This window comes from Phasianus colchicus, chromosome 3 (genome assembly GCF_987193195.1).
Source record: "Phasianus colchicus chromosome 3, bPhaCol1.hap1.1, whole genome shotgun sequence".
Taxonomy (NCBI): Eukaryota; Metazoa; Chordata; class Aves; order Galliformes; family Phasianidae; genus Phasianus; species Phasianus colchicus.
Window position 1 is genome coordinate 66,977,282 of NC_143438.1, and position 22,809 is coordinate 67,000,090.

Here is a 22,809-nt window from a genome sequence, read left to right on the forward strand (position 1 = left end):
TGACTGCTTATCGAACAGGCAGCTGTTTTGCTATCTGCTGAACAGTAAGGTGATGGTTGGTTGTGAGAATAGCTCAAGTGGAAATGGATCTCCAACAGTACTCTTTCTCTGAACAATACTGAGTTGATATTAAATGTTTTTTTATTAGTAAATATCACTAGTAGTATTCTAGTATGATGTGTGTATTTTCAGCTGTTAATTTTTTCTTACCCATAGGTGCATAAAAAGGATAAAAAGTATAAATGCATGGTATGTAAGAAGATCTTCATGCTAGCAGCCAGTGTTGGAATAAGACATGGATCTCGACGCTATGGAGTTTGTGTAGACTGTGCAGATAAATCTCAGCCTGGAGGCCAAGAGGGAGCAGACCAGGTGCAGGACGCAGATTTCCCTAGGGATGAAGAATATGAAGAAAATGAAGTGGGAGAAGGTGATGAAGAGCTTGGTGATGACGTAGAAGAACAGAATGACCAGTCTCGATGGGATGAATCTGGCGAAGTTTGTATGCCTTTAGATGACTGACGAAAGCATATGACTTCAGGGTGCTGCAGATGGACACTATATGGATTGACTATTTGAATTTTGGACTGAAGGCTTGTGAAATATGGTACAGGCTGGATGGTAGTTAAGTTGCTGTGAAAAATGTAGGGTCAAAGCCTTATAGCAAAAAAAAAAAAAGGATTATTAATTTTTTTATGATATTTGCACAGGACTGTACAGCATACAACCGTTTGGTTGAATTATACAGAGTCCTCACATCTACAGTCAGTTATCAAAAGAAAAATGTATTTTTTATTATTTATAGGATATAGCTACTTGGGTCCTATTCAGATATAGTAACTGTACTTACGTTACACATTCATGTATCTGTTAACATGAATGAAGATTGCAACTTGGTATGGAAGTACAAAGACAGCATCCCCAAATCCACTCATACTTCTAGTGAACTAGTAATGCTAATTTGGACTAGTGGGCTTGCTTCCACAAGCATGTCTTTGCCATACAAACTTTACCTCTCCCATATGCTGATAGGTGAAAGCCAATTACTTAAATATGCATCATGGATAATGCCAAGAATTTATTGAAATTTGGTTTTAAAAGTTTTGGCTTTAAGCCAGCAGGTGGTATAGGTGATAAGCACTGGAGAAGTTAATAATGGCATTAATTTAGTCTATTTCTTCACAGTTTTGAATTTTCAAGAAAGTTGCTATTGACTTAACAGTTCCAGAGTAATGTTGCAGGAGAAATGACCGGTTATCAAAGTAATAGGCTGATCGGAGCATGGGCTGCTCTTCTGCCACTTAGTCAGAAGAGACAGTCATATTAAAAAGTGTCTGTAATAAAGCTTTCTTCTCCCTCTGAGGCTCCCCCCTTCACATTTTTTACTTCCCTGCTGTATACCTCAGTCCTACAAAATAAAAGTCCAAGGAATGGAGAAAGTGTCATATTAAACAACTTTTTGATATATAGTTTCTTGTCCGCTTTTTGGCTAGTTGATGTGATATAAATTGGACACTAGGCTCTTGTGCCCATCGTTCGTCATTTAAAATGAACACAAACTATTTTTTATTCTTTTGTATTTAATGGGATATTGCTAGCATTTAATACAAACCAGTTACATTAACTCGTTGACCTAATTTGCTGGATTTTCTTTTTTTAAAAAAGGAAAACAAAACAAAGTCCAAAGCAAAACAACGCTCTTTGAGTTGTGTACTTTTCAGGATGATCTGCTCCCTATATTCTTTATTTCAAATTTTCTATAAGGCATTTAAACTTGAATTTTTGTAGCGATGTGGATTTTTTTTCTTAAGCTTGTAATATTGTACCAATGATTTTCAGGCCTCTTTCGTAGGGAGGGGAGGGCATTACATCTTTATCTTAAACTCTTGTGTGTTGTCTAGCCGAAGACAAACGAGTTCAGGCAATCATCAGAACAATCCATCTGATGTGCTGTTATGTCACAGCGAGTAAATATGCAGAGCATTTATCATAACACATAGCTAGGCCAGTGTGACAGTACTGTATAAAAACCAATTGAGGGTCACCATATTCTTCAGCTTTGTTTAATTTTAAAAGGAGTATATTTTTCCTATTTTATATCAGGTAACTAAATTATGCTAGTTGTGTGATAACCTTGAACTATGCTTTGATGGACAGAATCTTAATGGTGCTCCATCTGATCCAAGTTGGTATGTATTTAAAGAGACGAGCTTTACTGTTGTCCTTTCCATCAGTAGAACAGTAACATGATGTTAAGACGTTGTTTTTGCTGATTGAAGCTGAGATGAGTTTGAACTACAGTTATATGGGAATTAAAATACCTTTTTTTATCATCAGTTTGTTTCACTGGTAGTTTCCATGTTATTGTAAACCTGACAGATGATTAGTTTTCTTGGGGCGGGGTGGGTGGGTGCCTTTTTCTTTTCTTTTTTTTTTTTACACTGAAGAATACATCTTTATTCTCATTGTTCTATACTGAAACAAGTAATGTGTAATTCTGGTGGGGTCCAAAGTAGAAATTAGTTGGGCAAAGATGATATGAATGAAAAAGTATTTTAAACGTTAAAGTAATGTTCTGCTTTGTGAATATGTAAGTATAGCATAAAGATTTTTCCATCCCATTTATCCCCTTTAAAACCATAGTTTACAATTGGTAGATCTGTCTATATATATAAATATATATATATATATCTGAAATTCACCTAAATCTGCTTTATTAGAATACTGCTCACTTAATGCTTAGAAACTGGACCTGGCTCTACATTCTTAATGTATCTTCCTTTTTCTGTTGATTTTTTTGTTTGTTTATTTTTTCCTCGAGGTATGAACTTATTCTCTTGGAACTGAATCTTCTTTTACTACTTAAATCATTTATGTATATCTGGTAAATTATGACCAAATTTGTTGTTAGACTGCATACAGTAAATTGAAATATACACTTGGTACACTACAGAATTGTTGTGCTTTATTCTGGTTATATTTGGAAAAGCAGGATTTAATAGAAATCAGTGTTATTTATAAATATTTGGTTATTACTCACTGGCCTTAATGTTCTGTTGCGTTGTGACAATCATTGTTTCCTTGGTAGTGATGAGCTGTGCTTTGGTGTTGCGTGTAATTGCTCTTGGTATAGCTGGAGGGAAAGGGATGACCACTGCAATGTGACACTAACTCTTCAGCAGGTGGTGTGAGGCGTTTAATGGTGATCCTGTCTTTTCGTGCTGGAGAACCAAATTGATTTGTTTGAATGTGATCTGCTGCTCTCAGATGTTACTTTAAATATATTACTTTGCATAAATTTCCTAACAATTACCATAAAAGGGACTACTCAAATTTCTTTACCAGTGTAAAAGGTAGGAACAAATTTGCCCTGGAACCCATCTTCCTCTTAAATGCTGTAATAGACATCATAGAGAATTAAAAAAAAAAAAACAAAACAAACACTGCCCTTAGACTGTCTCCCTTATCCTTCTAGATGTTCTAATTTGATACCCAGTAACGTATTTTGTTTTCTGGTAAAATACAGAAACGGAGGGTTTGAAAGGGACATCTGGGGATTGAATCCAGTGCCCCTGCTGAAGGAGGATCCTTACTGCAGGTCACACAGTAAAGAAAGCATCCAAGCAGGTCTTGAATACCTCCAGATGAAACTGTACAGCCTCTCTGGGCAGCCTGCTCCAGTGCTCTGTCATCCTCACAGTAAGGAAGATTTTCCTCACGTTCACGTGGAACTTGATGTTCTGGTTTGTGCCCATTCTGCCTTGTCCTGTCACTGGGTACCACTAAAATGCCCGGCCCCATTCTCTTTTGACACCTGATAGCTTCCAAACTAAGTGAGAGTTGCTTATATGGGGCAATGTCATGCAAGAACAGTTTTCTGAAAAGGGCCATGCGTGTTTGAGATGGACAGATGAGTTCTCGCTGCTCTGTGGCTGTCTATTGGCAGAAATGTTGTGGAGAGCGAGTTTCCTTGTTTTGGTCACTTGAAGCAGTGGTGATGGCCTTCTAGAAGAAAATATGCAGAGCACTTTCTTGCAGGAAATTATGGTGCCAGACCAAATGGAGTCACTAAGTAAATTCACTTTGATTAAAAGTCTCTGTCAGAGGAGGTGTAACGGCAGGAAGGCAGTATAATGTGTTTTGTGCCTAAGTGCAATTAGTTATGACACGTATTTTTCAGTTGTAATGTCAGGTGCAGCTTTCAGACAAAATGGATTTTTTTCAGTGGCATAGAAAACGTACATATTTACATTAACCAATGGGTCATCTAGTCAAATAACTTTATGAAGTGAAACCAGTTTTTAAGCCAAAGAGGATGCCTGGTTGTCGGCACAGTAATGCAGCTGAAGTAAGGGTTAAGACTGGGGGTCCTAATAAGGATGCTGTTACTTTGCAGGCATGTGTATTTCTGCAGATGCACAGGTTTTTATTACTTGCCTTCTTCCTTCAGAGCAGAAGAGCATCATCAGATGATGTTTGAGGCTGTGGCATCTGATAGGTTTCTGCTGGTTCACTGCAGTCATTCTGCTGAGCAGAAGATGCTTTCTTTGCCTAGCTGTAGATTGGTAAGGCTTGTAATAGGTTCCTTTAAGGTTTTGGCCACCTGGTGATGCAAGTGTTTAATCTGTAATATTTTTGCAGCCTGCTGACTCTATGTGAATGCAGAGGTGTCTTCGTAAGACTGTACTTTATTGGCTTATCCTTCTTATTTTGTTGTTAAATAGGCTTGGCAACCAATATGGGAAATGAAAACAAGATAATCAACCCCCACTCCTCCTGCCAAAAGAAGGTGAAAAAGGAGAAAAATGTTAGAAACAGTGTGATAAGAAAACAGTTTGGTTTAGAGTTATTACAGTTCTGCTTATTACTCAAACGTTTCAAACATTTCACTATTTCTCTGTAGCACAGTTTGGTGACAGCCTTTTGATGAAGGCACTATGCTAGAATCTGAGTTTTGGTTTCGTTGGTCTTTTCCAGACTAATAGCACTGAGAAGTTTTTCTGGAGTTATTTTACCATATGGTGCAGTTGTAGCATCCTTCTGCACTGTGGGTGTAATCTGTTGTCCGTTCTCTTATTCTATTAATGCGTACTCTTTAGAACTGACATTTGTGTGTTTTAATAGCACAGTGTGTTTCACTGAATGCCATGGTAGAGGTTCAGCGCTGAAAAAGAATTAAGTTGTTATTATATAAATATGCTATATAAATATAGCAAATTTATTTTGCTATAAAATTTAGCAAGTTTATAATGAAATATGCCCTTTTTCAATAAAGAAAATACATGTTTGAAATCCAGGGGCAGGAGAAGTGGTGAGCTGGACACTTGGAGGTGTTGAAGATTATATATATACACACACACTGTTTTTTAAAAGAATTTTTATGTTAAAAAGAAAAAGTAAAAAATACATTAGGAGGCTTCTATGAGTTCAGCCAATTTCATTTTCCAATTTCCTAGGTACTTTGTATTTCACATTGCTGCGATTTGAACAAATGTTGAAATTAAGATGTGTAATGTTGTGCTTACCTGAATTGTTCTGGATTAGCTGCTTCAGAACGTGGACATAAATCATTTCTCACACATTGATACGTAAACAGTTCCAGGAATTCTAATAATTTGTTCCTCAACATTTAACTTACCGTACTGCAAATAAATTTGAAACGAATTATTTAATTCCATCTGTTTTTTGTGCTCTGCCTTCTCACCCTCTGCAAGTAGATGCAGAGAAACTTTTTCAGGTGGATAAGTGATTATGTACAATTTCCTGCATGTAATTTCTAACACAGAGCTTATAATTTAAGCTTCCCTTCTAATAAGGCAGATCATGTTAAGATAACTGGTATCTCATCTCCAAGCATTCTAAAAACTAGATTTTAGGCAAACTTCAGCTCAATTTTGAGCTGACTTAAAGGATGGGTGCTGAATAGATTGGATCCCTTCAGAAGTGGTCGTGCTGTGTGCCTAAACCCCTTGCTGTGGTGTTTTGTTTCTTCTCTCCAGCTACACCAACCTCAGGTGCTTCAGAGAAATGCTTTCACCTGGGTTTCTCAAAAGCTGCTGGAGTGGTTAATACTGGATGTGTTTGAACTTCAGACTTGTGTCAAAATGATTGTTGCTTTTGTTAGGTTATGCACAAGTGGGTTCCCTCAGTTGTTCAGAAAGCCATCAGCCCTTTGTCAATACTTTCGAGGGCTTGAGAACTTCAGTGTCTTGTTTGCCCTGCAGAGAAAATGCTAAGTTCTGTGTCTTGGATAGATAAGTCTGTTGTGTAATATTATGTGATGCTTTCTTGTTACATTTATGTAAACTATTATGTTTTGCCCAAGTATGAGTTCTTGTGCCTAAGAACTTTAGATTTAACAGCATTAATTTTGTACTTGTAGTTAGAAAGGAGAGATCATGAAAAAGAAGTAGGTGAAAATTCAGCAAATTCAATTGGATAGAAATGAATATGAGGGCAGCAGGAGTGGTAGAAGATGGACTGCAAAGTTTGTAGGAAGGTCGTGGAAACTCAGTTTTGAGTGAAATGTGCTGGACAGGACCCAGCAGTGTGCCATGGCAGCCCAGGGAGCCAACCATGTGCTGGGCTGCATCAGAAGTGCGGCCTGCAGGGCGAGGGAGGTGAGCCCTGGAGAACTGTGTCCAGATGTGGAGTTCTTAGTACAGGAGTGATGTGGACCTGCTAGAATGCATCCAGAGGAGGGCCACAAAATGATCCAAAGGAAGGGAATACCTCTTCTGTGAGGACAGGCTGAGGGAGCTGGGGCTGTTCAGCATACAGAAAAGAAGGTTGTGAGGTGACCTGAGAGTGGCCTGTCAGTATCTAAGGAGGGACGGTAAGAAAGGGGATGGATGTTTAGCAGAGACAGGACAAGGGAAAGTGGTTTCAAACTAAGAGAGGAGATTTAGATTGAATATAAGGAAGAATTTTTTTTTTACAATAGAGAGGGTGAATCACTGGAGCACATTGCTCAGAGAGGTGCCCTGTCCCTGGCAGCATTCAAGGTCAGGCTGAACGGGACTCTGAGCACCTGATGTAGCTGTAGGTGTCTTCTAAGATTTGTATTGGTACTGAATGTCAAAACTATCAAGTTCTCAATCTGTGGCTTCCAAAGGAAGGCTGAAACACAAATATTGGAACTCCATTTGTTATTTTAAGTACTATCTATATGACAGAAAACTTCCTTCAATGATTACTTCAGACAGCATTGTCTTCATACGCAGAGAGTAAAATGGAAAATGTATTGTTTACATGTTTGGATGTAAGAAGCATTTTGTCATCTCATTCATTTGTTAGAGCCAGGCAACTTCATAAGAAACAGTAATCAAAGCTCATTCCTCATCTCCTGAAATGCCTCTAGTGTGAAAGACTTGTTATCCGGCAGTGTGTGCTATGTTCTCCCTACATACTGTGTCCCACAGTTCCAGTGCATTCAAACAAACCTTGAGCTCCTTTTTCTGAGTGTAGATCTGACACTGTTATCAGTAGAGAAGTATGTCATGAAAGAAGTCCTACCCCGTATGTTTTTCTTGTGTTTCTCATTGCTGAAATTCAGAAAGTATTTTTTTTTAAGTGCTGGTTTAATTGAAAGATTATTTTAATTTAAGTAATTTTTGTATTTCTGTATGGAACACTCATTTGATTTGAGTGACCTGCATGTGATTTTTAATGTTGTCATACCACATTTCTGCAAGTTATTCTCAGCAGCCACTTCAGAAATAGGACTGTCGAGGTCAGAAGATATAGTATTAATATGTCTGTGCAGACAGTGGCTGTCATCTTCTTGCCCAGAAATCCCAGTAATTGGAAAAGGAGGTGGAAAGGTTTACCTTTAATCTGTGATTAATTGGAATTTAGGTAGACATTTGCTTTAAAATCTTACAGAGGTTGTGATATGTCAAGGAATTTATAAACTGCACTGGATATACTCCACTAATTAGGATAAGTTGGCAGAAGTTACTTCTACTGTATTTAACTCAACTTCTTTTCAAATCTACTGCAGTTGTAATCTCAAGGTCCTTTTTACCTTCATTCCTCTGACACAATTTGCAGCTTTATATCATCTACTGACATTGCAGAAACAGAAGGATATGAATGCGTAATGTTCACAAGACAGCTGGGAATCCCTTTTTTTTCTGTTAAAATGTGTTATTCTGCCCTAGGTTCTTCCTAAAATGCTGGTTTTTTTCCTTTCAGGAAGATGTGGAAAGAGATGTGGTGCCCACTGTATGCTGGGGAAGAGGTGGTTAGCTGATAGGAATCGCAGAGCTTCATGCTGGAAGTAGGCTTCTCCCCTGGAGTGTTCTGCACATCCCTCTGAAGCATTCGTTTTGGAGCCTGCATGGCAGTATATTGAGACCCCCAGTCAGTCTGAGGGGATACAGTCATTTTTGGTGCTTGTGCACCATGTGAGTAAATAGGCCCTTGTTTCAGCTTCTTTACCGTAGTTATCATTGTTTGTACTGCCTGAATAATATGAGCTACTGAAATGTTACAGTCTGATTACAGAATTTGACAGTGCTTTTTGGAAGCCCTGTTATCTATTTGTGCTATAGCCAGCCAGGCAGTCCAAGGGAAGTTCTCACCTCTGCACATGAATGCAGTTCTGTCAGTGTCTCTATCTTCCTTTAAGCACTAAGTATTGGGAGAAACACTTCTTAAGAACCAAGGCGTTGGAGTACCTGCATAAATATGTGGCATCTAATGAGCATTATTGGAGGTTCCTTCTCTTTGATGTATGCTCAGAAAAGAGTCTAAAACTACCTGTGGTTTTAAGTTGAAGTTAACCACATCAAATGGTTTAACTTAGTCTCATCATTGTGATGGATGGTGACTCATTTCTCATCACAGGCTAAAATCTCAAACAACCGCTCTCTAAAAATCACTCGTACCTCTTTATCTTGCTCCAAATAGTTCTATTTCTATTCACAGTTCGGACTTGCTTTGCTCTTAACCATCTTTTTTCTTTTTTTTTTTTTTAGTTCTGTGAGCTGGCAATAAAGCCTATGTAGATCCCACATACTTTCTTTGCTAGAGAGATGAATGCTCCAGAATGGAGTTCTATAGGACAAATCCCTCGTGGAGCTGGGGAGAGCTGTCTGTAAGGCTTGAAGTGAGCTGACAGTTGCAGAAATCATTGATTTAATTAGTATGAGCTAAAAATAAACAATAGAAGGGATTTTGCCATTCTTAAAATAAGTATCTCCTACTGGGCTCCAGGGTTTTGCTTCCCTCTTTCCCCCCACTTGATGCTGCCTTGCTTTTTTCCTGTTGCTGAAGGTTATTTGCTTTTCCCATATCTACTGAAAGTTAGATGGTTACACTGAATGTTTGGAGTGATTGTGGACACTGGACAAACAACTCTCACTGAAAATTGTCTGCAAATGTTGTGAATCCTCTAGAGAGTATAGAGGGCTGACGTGCTGGAGCTCTTAATAAACAACCTGTAAGCAAGCAATGCCTTTTAGTTTTGGGTTTGATGTTGGGTTCCTTGAGCAACTCTTCTAAAATATTCTAAGGGAAGTGTCTTAAAAGTAGGTTGAGGTTTTATGTAATTTGCAATGGAACTATACTGAACTAACAGCAAACTTCTGAAAGTCATTTTTATGTAAGTTGGTGTTGAGCTCTTAGTGCGGTGTGTGCCTGGGTGATGGTTGGACCTGATGGAGCTGGCCAGTCAGCTCTGTGGTGAGCAGGAAGCAATGAAAATACAAGAGGAGAGGGAATCCCAGCCTTCACACAGCAGGGAGGAGCACCCCTGCTTGGAGGAATTCATTTCCCAGTAAAACTGCATGGGATTGGATGTGTGCGGCTTCTGAAGGTGCAAGAGCTGAGTTAGCCCTGCTGGAATTTGAACTTTTGTGCTGAGACACTCAGAAGTCTGAGCTTTTTATACCCATCTCTCCTAACAGTACAGGAGAGCTTTGTTAGCACCTTTGTAGCTTTATCTGCAACCTGTTGTTGCAATGTGAAGTCTGGACATTGTCTTCAAATTGCCTTATTTAAATTCTGAATTTGAAACAACAACATGAAAAACACCACCACACCTGCTTCTGCTTTGAAAATCCAGTTTGAAGGACACCCTGCGTGAAGCCTATGCTGTACACAATTTCAGTAAAAAGAAGGGAAAAATCAACCAAACCATTGCTTTTCATGTGCTAAAATAAAGGTTCCTGGACACTTGTCTCAGGCGGTTGCATGCCAAACTGCATGTCTTCAGGCACCACTATGAGTAAAACATGAGACGGTGTGGTTGTATCTCAAGAAATACAGCAGATCTTTGGGGCAGGTGAAGTAGAAAAAATCAATCTCTGAAGCTCAGGCACCGAGGTGCAAGGGACCATCCAACAGCCCTGCAACAGGGAAGTCTTGGCCATGGTGCATCTTCCTGAGCAGCACTCGTCTTCTGCAGAGCACCATCTTCTCCTGACATTCCCCCTGAGGGACACATGCATGCATATCAGCTGCTGTACTTTCTCTCTGGCAAGAGGATTCCTGTTGCTTAACTTGCACCCTTCTTTAGGTAACACTGGGAAGAGTGTGATAGTGTTGAGACTTCAGTTATTCAGTAAGTCTTGTGTCATAAGAGATGGCGTATGCTCAGCCTTCTACATTTGATACCAAAGCTTTATCTTTTAATAGAGATCCCATGAGATAGCTGATATGGATGGCAGATTTGCAGACTTCTGTCACGCCTGTACCACTATTCTGCTTGTCACTGGTGACTGATATTGTAGGTTTATTGGTGCCTCATATCTTCTGCTGTTATCAGCTCGAGAGCAAGGGTCAGGGATTACATTTCTGATTTAAATCCTTTTTATGATGTTTGCCTGCTAAGCTGCCAGTGTTAATAAGCTACTTTACTCTTAAGCTTTATCAGTTTGCTACTGTTGTTAAATCTAAGTGAGGTAAAATTTGAGCTTGTCATGGTGATTTAAAAGAAATAATGAGAGAACTGGCACGTATGTTGTGGAAAGGATGAGTCTCTTCTTATTCCAAGCTGTAGCTGTATGGAACTTACTGTACTTAGGCAGCTATTTTCAGAATAACAAATCATTTTCTGTTTCTGTGTTAAAAAAAAAAAAAAAAAAAAATCCATGCTCAGTTCCTCACATAATTAAATCACTTACTCTGAAAGAGAATGCTTTAGGAAAGGGCTCTGAGGTTCCTTCTGGCTGGTGATTCTGCAGGCTGTGGAAGAGCAAATAGAGGCTGCACATCCATCGGCTTCTCCTGAGGGAAAGGAAATAAAAGCACCACTTCTCAAGCAAAGACACTTTCCTTACTGCTCTGGGAGCTGCACAGTTGTGTCCTAGGACAAACAACAGCATTTGGTATGTTGGTAAATTTTCACCCAGCAATTTATATTCTGCAAAGCTCATTCAGAAATATTCTCCTGTGCATCCACTGCTGTCATAGCAGCTGTGAAGCAGTGGGACACACCTCCACTGGTGCAGATTTTTATGTATTCAGCATGCAGGCTCTTGTTCTCTGCCAAGAATGCATAACTCATGGTTGCAATAGCTGAAAAGTAGTGGTTAGTAGCTGATAATTTGCTCTATCAAACAGTGTTACTGTGCTCTTTGTATCTGTTATATCTTCCACGGAAATGAATAGGAGGCATTACTTTCAGAGCAATTATACATAGTTATATGATGAATCAGTCTAAGAATGCAGAGAAAGCCATTGCTCTCTGCATGCTTTCTAGTTAAGCTGACTGGAAGGCTTCAGATTGAGCATCCTATTTCCAACTGATAAAAATCTAGGTTAGGAATTCAATTCTGGGGAAAAGGTTACATGACGTCATTTTCCAAAGGATGGCAGTGGTTTTGTGCAGTCCTTGCTGGGTCTATCATGTTCTTTTTCTTTGTGAGATGTCTTGAATGGAACTTTGAATGGAACACTGCCTTCAGCCTTGTAACTTCTTCCATTAGTAGCAACTTTCCTGCAGCTTGCATTTGTGTAAAATGACCAGTCATCTAGATACCTGCTGCATACATCTTAATGATAGGACAAGGGTTTTAAACTAAGATGGGAGATTTAGGTTAGATATTAGGAGGAAGTTTTTCACGCAGGCTGGTGACACACTGGAACAGGTTACCCAAGGAGGCTGTGGATGCCCCATCCCTGGAGGCATTCAAGGCCAGGCTGGATGTGGCTCTGGGCAGCCTGGTCTGGTGGTTGGCAACCCTGCACATAGCAGGGGGGTTGGAACTTGGTGATCTTTGAGGTCCTTTTCAACTCAGGCCATTCTGTGATTCTATGATTCTAATAGGTGTTCTTTAGTTTGGCACAAGGAATGATTGTCTGTAAAATTCATGTATTGAAGAGCATTTTGGAAAATGAGAGGGAGAGGAGTAAAAAGTCAAGTATTTGCAGTTAAATTAGAATCTGTTAAAGAATGTTAATCATCAATTTAGTAACTATTAGGACTGAGCTTTAATTGAACAATTCATTCTTTTTAGAGATTAAATATCTTCCTGAAGCCCCCACACTTAGTCCCTTTCAAGTGTTTCCTCAATGTGTTTGTGTTAGATCCTTGTCAAGAAGTGATGCAAGTGCATTTGATTTGATTTGCAGGAATTTGCATGGAATCAGTTGAAACAAAGTAGCAGCAAGACCCAATTCTTTGTCCTTCACCTTTTTTTTTTATAAATGTATTTTTTATAAAAGACCTTGACAAAATTTCAAAAGAGGCCATTTACCTTTCACCTACTTTCTGCCAAATGTCAGTATTGATTTGCAGGCTCGCTGTATTGTTGCATCACTCTGTGCTCCTCACCTTCAGCACTGTCTCCCATTCTCCAGCCCTGGAGCTGCTGTTTGATTTCAGGGATGTGCTGTGTGTAGCGTGTTGCTCCCCCACTCCTATGCATGCAGCTGCCTTTGCTCACTGTTGGAGAGCATGGCTCTGGGCAGGGCCATACTCTTACACTACTCAGCCTAATTTTGAGCTCCTTCTAAACTTTTGTCTTGTGATTAAACTATTCTCAAACAGTTTCGTCTCTCTGTATGTAAGTAGGTTATTTAGACACACACATGAACAGAAAGCTGTTGTGCCAGCTGGATGTTACCTACTTCTGACGACTGCTGCTGCTAAAGAGGATACGAGGAGTACAGAATGATTGTTTCCCTGAGTTGTGCAGTCAGAATCATGGAATCACAATCATAGAATGGTCTGGGTTGAAAAGAACCACAATGATCACCAAGTTGCTATGGGCAGGGTCACCAACCACCAGACCAGGCTGCCTACATCCAGCCTGGCCTTGAATGCCTCCAGGGATTGGGTATCCACAACCTCCTTGGGCCACCTGTTCCAGTGTGTCACCACCCTCTGCATCACCTTCCTCCTAATATCTAATCTAAACCTCCCCTGTCTCAGTTTAAAACCATTCCCCCCTGTCCTATCACTATACACCCTCGTAAACAGCTGTTCCCACTCCTGTTTATACACTCCCTTCAAGGCCACAATGCGGTCTCACTAGAGCCTTCTCCAAGCTTAACAAGCCCAGTTGCCTCAACCTTTCTTCATAGTAGAGGTGCTCCAGCCCTCTGATCATCTCAGAAGACACTGAAGGTTGCTTCTGGAAAGAGACCAGCCTTCTTCACAACCAATAAGCTGAGGTAAAACGAACAAAGCAAAAGCATACAGGCAGCATTCGTAATTAAAGGAAGAGAAACTGAATTACGTGCTCTACTAAAACTAAAATAGTAAACTTTCATCAGGACTGGGGAATATAGCTCTCAGCCTTAATTTACAGTGACATATATGAAACATTCATAATCTCTAGCCTTAGCTCAGGCGTACTTTCCCACTTAAACAAAGGCGTGTGCTGGATTTGTGGCAGCACCAGAGACTCATCTCACCCTGATTGTCTATGTTCATCTCATCTGTTCCTCTTGACTACTGTACAACAAGATAAGCTTAACCCAGGAGGCACTTTTTTTTTTTAATTATAAAATAAACCCCTTCCAAGTGGAGCTAGTGCTCAGTTCAGCTCCCCAACATGGGTACTGCAGTTTCAGATGTTTTTGAGAATCTTGACCTTCAACTGCTGTTAAGGAAGGGTTGGGTGACTCATAGACCCTAAGTGGTATTTGCCAGTCCTACCTGTTTTTTTGTTTTTTTTTTTTTAGGGTTTGAGGTTTGTTTGTTTTTGGTGTTGTTGTCTGTTTGGTTTTTTTTTTTTTTTGAGCTTTAAAGGCTGACATCAAGAAATCAGATGCAAGCATCTGCATCCAAAAGCAGCTGTCCATTATCATAGAATCACAGAATGGCCTGGGTTGAAAAGGACCACAATGATCATCTGGTTTCAACCCCCTGCTATGTGCAGGGTCACCAACCACCAGACCAGGCTGCCCAGAGCCACATCCAGCCTGGCCTTGAATGCCTCCAGGGATGGGGCATCCACAGCCTCCTTGGGCAACCTGTTCCAGTGTGTCACCACCCTCTGTGTGAAAAGCTGCCTCCTGATCTCTAACCTAAACCTCCCCTGTCTCAGTTTAAAACCATTCCCCCTTATCCTATCACTATTCACTGTCATAAACAGCCGTTCCCCCTCCTTTTTATATGTTCCCTTTAAGTATTGGAGGGCCATTAGAGACAGTACAGAGCAAGTCATTACCCTGACTGTCTTGGAAGTCTGGACTAAGATATCTGTTGAATTCCTTCTAGCCTACAAGTTAATGAGTGCTTCTTTTAGAGTAAACTGAATCACTCCGTAGGCTCTGTTGATAGTTTAAATAGACGCCTTAGTTTGAGTCTAAGTCTGGAGCAAAAGTCTTTATTTGATCATGTAACAATCCCATTTGATGTGTCCTTTAATTTCTGGATGTCCAAGAGGCAGAAAAGTAGAGGCTAAGAGGTAAAAGAGCAAAGTTTGCTGTGAAAACAGCCTAGAAAAATAATGTTGTGAGCTAAAGGTTGGCATGAATTATGATGCTTCCTCTAGTCCTCTGTTGAGGAAAATGGGATTTGTGAGTTACAGAGGGATGCATGGAAATGACAGTGACAATCATCTTCAGCAATTGCAGAGAACTCCAGGTTTTTGTTAGCAATTTGAGCCAGAGAGTAAGCCTGTCTATTCTTTATTTCAAAAAATGAAGTGGTATGGCAACTTTGAAGTAGCAAATGTATGAGTCAGCCTTGGCAAACAGAGTCAAAAAAAAGTTGGGCAACGTTAAATCTGCCAAAGAAATCCTCAGATTGGAATCCAATTCTTTAGATAAGAATTTCCTTAGAAGTGCCTGCTTCTTATAATTACATTCTTAACACCATAATATGCAGAACATCAGAATATCTATCATGTGAGAATCTGTATTCACCTTTGATAGACTTGCAGAGTATAATAATTAGAGGGAGTCATGAGTTAAGAAAAAGCTCAGCAAAACAAACTGATGCTGACGTACACAGATAATGTCAACTGATAGCTTTTTGCCATTATGAATTGTTTTATAATTATGTAATTAAAGCAAGTCTGTACAAACCTTCACTTTCAGGAAGCTATAAAAATACATGTAGCTATAAAATTATATTTAGCCATTAATTTATTGTCAAGTCTGTCATATCTTCTCATAAAATGCTTAGTAAAGAAGCTTACACATGCACAGTCTCACACATTTATCTAGAAACCGTACTCCATAACAGCGTAGCCTTAAAAAATTACAGCTTTACAAACGCATACAATTTTTTGTTCTTAATTCCTTTTCAAATTGTGATTGATACTATGATTTCAATCCTTCAAAGGCAGGAAGGCACTTAAAACCTGTTCCAGTGTGTCACCACCCTCTCTGTGAAAAACTTCCTCCTGATCTCTGACCTAAACCTCCCCTGTAGACCCAGACTTTACCAAAACTGTGCAAACATTTTCGGTTTTGTATGTAGAAACTTCAGACTTGGAACTAAAACTGTTGTTTATTGGCATTCAGATTTTTTTCTAAGAAAGTTTCATTTCTGTTCCATTGACAGAAGGTATATCCCAGGGCTTCACGGGTAAAATAGATATTTGTAGACATTAAGTCCTGTCAAATGGTTTTTCTTTTGGATCTTACACAAGATATTGTATACAGTACAAAGGTATCTCACAGCTATCTCAGACATGGAAGAGCTGATGATGAATGAGGATACACCAACAGATTCACCACAGAAAAGATATCCCTCCTTGTTCCATCACTATAAGATTGTGTTTAAAAAACTAGTCTTCCTCCTCCTTATAAGCTCCTCTCATGTGCTTGAAGGCTGCAATAAGGTCTCCTCTGAGCCTTCACTTCTCCAAACTAAACAAGCCCAACTCTTTCAAAATGACCCCCTTAGTAGATGACAAAAAGGCTCCGAATGTTGTTTACCTGGATTTTAGTAGCATCTGATGCTGTTCTCCACAGCATTCTCCTAGATAAACTACTTGTTCATGGCTTGGAAAGAAGTACACTTTGCTGTGTGTACTGGCTAGGTGAACAAGCTCAAAGAGTTGATGTCAGTCCAGTTGGTGGCTGGTCACATCAGAGTTCAGTCTTGGGGACAGCTCTGTTCCACTTTTTTTAATTAGTGATCTGGGTGAGCAGATCAAGTGTACCACCAGTAGGTTTGCAGATTATACCAAGGTAGGCAGAACTGTTTATCTTCTTGAAGGTAGGAAGGCTCTGCATTTGGATATGGATAGGCTGGACCAATTGGCCACATCTATATGCATGGCATTCAACAAAGCTTATGGGTACTGCACCAAAATAGTAACAACCGCATACAGCAGGACAGGCTTCAGGAAGAGTGGCTGGAAAGCTGCCCAGCAGGAAAGGATCTGGGAGTGCTGTTTGACAGCTGGCTGACCATAAACCAGCAGTGTGCCCAGGTGGTCAAGGCCAACAGCCTCCTGACCTATATCAGAAATAGCATGAGCTGCAGGACTCAGCTCTGGTGAGATCACACCTTGAGTACTGTGTTTGGTCTTGGGCCCCTCACAGCAAGATGAGTTTTTTTTTTCTGGAATACATTCAGAGAAAAGCAACATAGTAGGTGAAGGGACTAGAAAACAAGACCTAAGAGGAGCAACTGAAGATACTGGTACTGTTTGATCCGATGAAGAGGAGGCTGAGGGGTGGCCTCACCACTCTCTATGCCTACCTGAAAGGATATTGCAATGAGGTGGTGTCAATAACAAATACTAGGGAGAAGAATAAGCTACTCAGTACAGCAGTGGAGTTACTGATATGCAGACAGAACTCTAAGTGATGTGCTTTACTGACAAGACTCAATAGATCAAATGATGGTTGGAACTAATGATCTTGAAGGTCTAAATATCAAATAAACAGAAATATAATGAGCTCTTGCAAATGTCTTTTGAGTATTCCCCTTAATCTGAATGAACTAAAGAAAGGAAATTATGTAAAACTGAAGTGGACTAAAAAAACACAACACAATCACAGATGATGCAGAAATGGCTAGGTCATCTGTTATGAAAAGTTCCTCAAGGTTAGGCTGTTATTTTTTTTCCCCTCCTTCCAGAGGAAGTACTAATTCTTAATAGTTCTTACTGAAGCTGTAAGGTCCTCTCACAAAAAAATATGTAGGCTACCCCAACTTTGAACTCCAGGTACCATAGAATGGCCTGGGTTGAAAAGAACCACAATGATCATCTAGTTTCAACCCCCCTGCTATATGCAGGGTCACCAGCCACCAGACCAGGCTGCCCAGAGCCACATCCAGCCTGGTCTTGAATGCCTCCAAGGATTGGGCATCCACAACCTCCTTGGGCAACCTGTTCCAGTGCATCACCACCCTCTGTGTGAAATTTTTCCTCCTAATATCTAAATATCTAATCTAAACCTCCTCTGTCTCAGTTTAAAGCCATTCCCCCTTGAAGGGTTTATATGTACCCTTCAAGTACTGAAAGGTCACAATGAGATCTCCCTACAGCCTTCTCTTCTCCAAGCTAAACAAGCCCAGTTCCCTCAACCTTTCCTCATAGGAGAGGTTCTCCAGCCCTCTGATCATCTTAGTGGCCCTCCTCTGGACCTGCTCCAAGAGCTCCACATCCTTCCTGTACTGGGGGCTCCAGGCCTGGATGCAGTACTGCAGATGGGGCCTCACATGAGCTGAGTAGAGGGGGACAATCACCTCTCTCTCCCTGCTGGCCACCCCTTTTTTAAAGCTGCCCAGAACACAGTTGGCTGCAAGCGCACACTGCTGGCTCCTGTCCAGCTTCTCATCCACCAGGACCCCCAGGTCCTTCTCCTCAGGGCTCCTCTAAAGGAGATCTTCCCCCAGTTTGTATAAATACCTGGGATTGCCCAGACCCAAGTGCAGCACCCTGCACTTGGTCTTACTGAACCTCAATAGGTACGTTTCACAATTTTTTTTTTGTTAGAAGTGTTGAGTTATCAACTATATCTACAGTTACAATGCATTTAATTCCTTGCAACTGGAAGAAATATGGGATATCTAAGGATGTATTCATTACTAAGGTAATCTGGACTTAACCAATATGCAGCTGCTAATATATAAATATATATATGTGTGTGTGTATATATCAATTGATACAGTAGAATAGAAGAAAATGGATAAGACAGATGGGAAACTGAACACTGCCCACATCAAATGATTTACATCTTGCGTTATACAAGCAATTTCTCTTCACTGGGAAAGTCCTGACAATTAAATGAACCTTAAGATGCTTTGGGGGCTGGCACAATTTTACTTCCTTTGTTTTTCTCCTGCTTTATTTATGACCTGCCAAGTGCCTGTAAAAACAAGGAAAAAAAGTAAAGTCTTCCTCTTTGAGCATTTAACAATGCATGCATGATTGGAGCAAAGAAGTTTGAAAGCTAGTAGGGTACTTTCCTCTGTAAGTTTTAGCTAAAGCACTATAAATAATAATATCATCTTAAATATCGGTATCTGAAGTGCTGGTGTTTCTTCCCACATGATTAGTCACAAAGATAAAGATGTACCAACAGTAATAAAGAACTACATCACCACATGGTGAAAGGGCTCAATTTTCCTAGTGTTATGCACACACACAAAGAAATGAGGTTTACTTATTGGAGCTCTTTATGCAGACTTCTTGAAATAGGGCTGGTGTCATTATTTACACCAAAAAATTCTTCTGCACTTCTGTTTCAATTCAAGTTATGTTCTGAATTAAACAGAACAGGATGGCAAGTTTAAAATAGCATTACATTTGCATTCACCACTATTGTCTGCTAATGATCTTGTCCCTGTCTCAAAGAACAACATCCATTCTACTGATGAGCTAGAAGTTTGCTTTGGAAGAAAGCTTAAACTGTATAAAAGATAACTATCTTTTGACAAAATGGCATGTGAACAAATTCAGAAAGTAGTAGTATTGTAGGCAAGAGAACTCAGAAATTAAAATGCTTACATCTTGACATATTGGCTTCTGGGCAGGTTCTGATTTTTGGCTTGGGCATACCAGCTTCTGTTTGCCAGTGGTCTAATGATGTTCAATAGCTGCTGGAGAGGAAGAACCTGAGGTTTACAAAGTACGTTGACATTGGTCCTAGCAGCATGCTCCACAGAACATAGACCAGTTTCTTACAGCAAGTAATTAAAGAGTGCTTTTGGTGATCCAGATCCTCACATGGTAAAGTTACTCTGGAATCTTTTGAGTTTCCCTATTCTACATCACATTTTGCCACAATGGACCCAGTCTGGGCATAAGCAAGGTCAGGGTTGCATTGAAGAGCCTCTCTGCCTTAATCATAGCTTTGAAACAAACTGCCTGGTCTGTGCTTCAGTTGAACTTCGCTGTGATTCAGGACAACTCACATCAGGGTGGTGGTTGATGTCTGCTGAACTTAGCTACAGCTGATATTAGTCAAGAAAGCAGGAAGAGCAACATGCCACAACAACTTCATGTCTAAGCCACAGCCATGTCTTCATGCATAGCATCAGCTCACCCTTGTCAATAATTTAAGTACATGTAAAGAACTTGGCACAAGAGTAGATCAAACAGAAAGATACAATTTATTCTATCCTGATTGTTCTATTAAAAGGTGATGTATAATCAATCAATAAACAGATGTTATAATTAAGAAATATACAGGAAAGTTAGACTAAATAGGTTATCACACCAAAGAAAAATGAATGGAAAGCTTACCCTCATCCCGAGCTCGCTGAGAAGACTCCAAGAAGAGTAATCTCCAAAAGAAATCCTTCCCCACCTGGTAGTCAGCTCTTAAATGGGGTCTAGGAGAGGTGGAGCCAGGCTCCACTCCTTCTGGTAGCACAGGTGAATTGCCTTCATCTGTGTGGAAGACTCATTGCTCTCCTCAGGTGGTCAATCAGAGGTTCAGGCCGTGATTCAGCAGTTCTCATACATGTGACAAGTAACTTTTGGAGACACAAGAACAAAACAACTTCTGCTAAATCCACTAAGATGCCTCAGAGCCAGCTTGATGGTGCATTAAGTCTCCACTAGAGCACAGACTTAAATTTCAAAGAAAGGGGTAGTCAATAACATCACTAGGCATGCCTGTGTTCACCAAAACAGTGAAGCACGTACTGTAGCTGTGTGTCATGCTCTGGATTCTTTGGAGAATGTGCATGTGTTGAAGTCATTGCTTCCACTACTCACTGCTTTTGTTACCCATTCAATGAATAAAAGGCACTGAAAGGAGACTTGCTCAGTCCAAAAACCAGGTAGAAGTAAATAGAACTTATCCACAAATATCACAGGACACTCTTGAAATATTAATGAAGGGATCCTAACTTACGCTTTAGCCTCATTCAGTTTTATTGCAGTGGCTTTGAGGCAGGCACAGATATCATGACCCAGCTAATAAGATTTTAGCTACTTAGACAAGCAGTCACTGTAAACACCTCACTATACATACCTATGAGCCCACATGGGTAAACCCTTTTAGCGCTAGAAGGAGGGAGAATAAAAGGGAGGAGTAAGATTTGCATGAGGCATCTTGTCTTGTTTTCCCCTTTATATTATCACAAACATCTAAATTTTTTATTTCTTTGAAAACAGAAACAGTAAAACCTTATTCTTTTCGCATCTAGTTCTTCATCTGTTCACACTGACAGGCATTAAACCACCTAATGCACTGTGTTCCTGTACTTTAGAATATTAATAATTTCCAATTTCACTCATCTGCAAAATCCTTTATTTTTGCTATTTGTTTATTCAAATTTCTTAAGTATTTTCAGCACTAAAATATAACAGTCAGCATTGCAATGTGCTAGAACTTCTTAACCTATGAGCAATTTAACTTACTGATACTTTCCTGGAGGATATCTGAATCTCTGTGGATTTTCTAACACTTATAAATTTGACATATGATGTTAAAACTGGCAGCTCCTATTCAACAAAATGCTACTGCCAAACCATTAGTGGTTAATGTGTTCTAGTTTACGTTCTTTCAGAAAGATGGAAAATCAGAGACTGAAGCTTTACCCTGAAAAAGGAAAAAAAGCAGCAGAGGAAAATACTGTTGGTAACATGTTTTATCTGCTTCAGTCTACTCAACCCAGTGGTAATTCAAACATTTCCAACATAGGTCAGGTCTAGGCTAGCATCCAGGTTGCTGGATAACCTGCAGGAAGGAGTGAGCCAGCCACACTGATTAGAACAACATCACAGAACTGCCTGGGAACCCACCTGCACCTCCAGTCAGGCTTCTCCTTCAAGGCAATTACGGAACTCTACAGCACTCTCTCTTCTTCCCTAGTAACCACTTCTAGTGCTCCCTGACTGCACAGTTAAATACAGTACTGTAACACTGTAGTGTGACAGAAAGCACAGCGGAAATAGCAGGGTAGCAAAGCCCTAGGCTGCAGTGGGCGAGGATAAGCTTAAATGCAGCAGTTGACACACAGAAACAAAAGAAAAAAACCTGCTCACCCTTAGAAGGCAAAGATCTCCAACAAGCTACCCTTACCTCCACTGCCAACTCAATGAGGTCTAGGAAGTGGAGGATCCCGACTCCACCCCTTCTGGTCACTTAGGTGCATTGCATGCAACTGAGCTTCCCTGAGTTGGCACTGCCTTCCTAACCAGGTGCTCAATCACTGTTTCATGCTGTGACAGCATTTTCATTACAGGTACGTTGCTTGTGGCCAATGATTTGTACGAAGATTTTTGTACTGTGGCTGGGAAGCTCAAAAAGGTTGGCCATACTGAACTAGTTTTAGGTATTTTTGTGCTTTTTGCTCAGTGTTGTGCTTCTGTGTTTTATGTTTCTGCATATAAAGAGAGACACAATTTACTTTTAAGATTTGTACACCTTTACCTCCCATTCCCTTTCTCCAAGGAATGGTATTTCTGCTTGAAATGCCAAATGGGCTCATGTGTCTAATGGTATGGCTCCAAACCACAGGGTACTGTTGGGAAGTGGTGGAGTCCTCATTCCTGGAAGATGTGTGGACAGAGCACTGACAGGTTAGTGGTTGGACCTGATTATCTTGAAGGCCTTTTTTAACTTAGATGATTCTACATTAAGTGCAGACCATATAGAGTTATGGCTTTATACTTAAGAAGAGCTTAAATGATTTACTTGAATCTAGTTTTGAATTATTGAACTAGATCAATGTAGCAAATTGAAAAAAAATATCTGATTCAGCAATGACAGTTACATCTCTAAACATTCTCTTATAGCATTTTTTCTGATAGTTTACGGCTTTGGGTTCAGTGCCTACTGTTCTGATGTATGTCAGGTGCCTTAAAACAATACATTCCTAGTGGTGCTGTAGTCTAAGAGCTGCATGGTACTAAGATTTCTGCAATTTCTTTCTGCACTAGTTATGCCAGCAGCACAACTCCTTTCACTTGGTTTTGAATGCTGCCTTCT

General features: G+C 40.1%; 1 protein-coding gene and 1 long non-coding RNA gene across 2 annotated transcripts in view; one reads left to right on the forward strand and one right to left on the reverse strand.

Annotated features, from left to right (window-relative positions):
- Positions 1–7,454, forward strand: part of ZBTB10 (zinc finger and BTB domain containing 10) — a 32,099-nt gene extending 24,645 nt beyond the window's left edge. Inside the window, exon 5 of the mRNA XM_031590928.2 lies at positions 217–7,454. Within this exon, the coding sequence (XP_031446788.2) occupies positions 217–522 (306 nt within the window). The 3' untranslated portion in view covers positions 523–7,454. The remainder of the gene's footprint in view (positions 1–216) is intronic.
- LOC149918653 (uncharacterized) lies at positions 4,687–12,786 on the reverse strand. The gene is made up of 3 exons (XR_016465231.1): positions 12,705–12,786; positions 11,130–11,232; positions 4,687–4,776 (listed from the first exon to the last, which is right to left on the reverse strand). It is a non-coding gene; the product is annotated as an uncharacterized LOC149918653 (long non-coding RNA).
- Between the last annotated feature and the right edge of the window lie 10,023 nt (positions 12,787–22,809).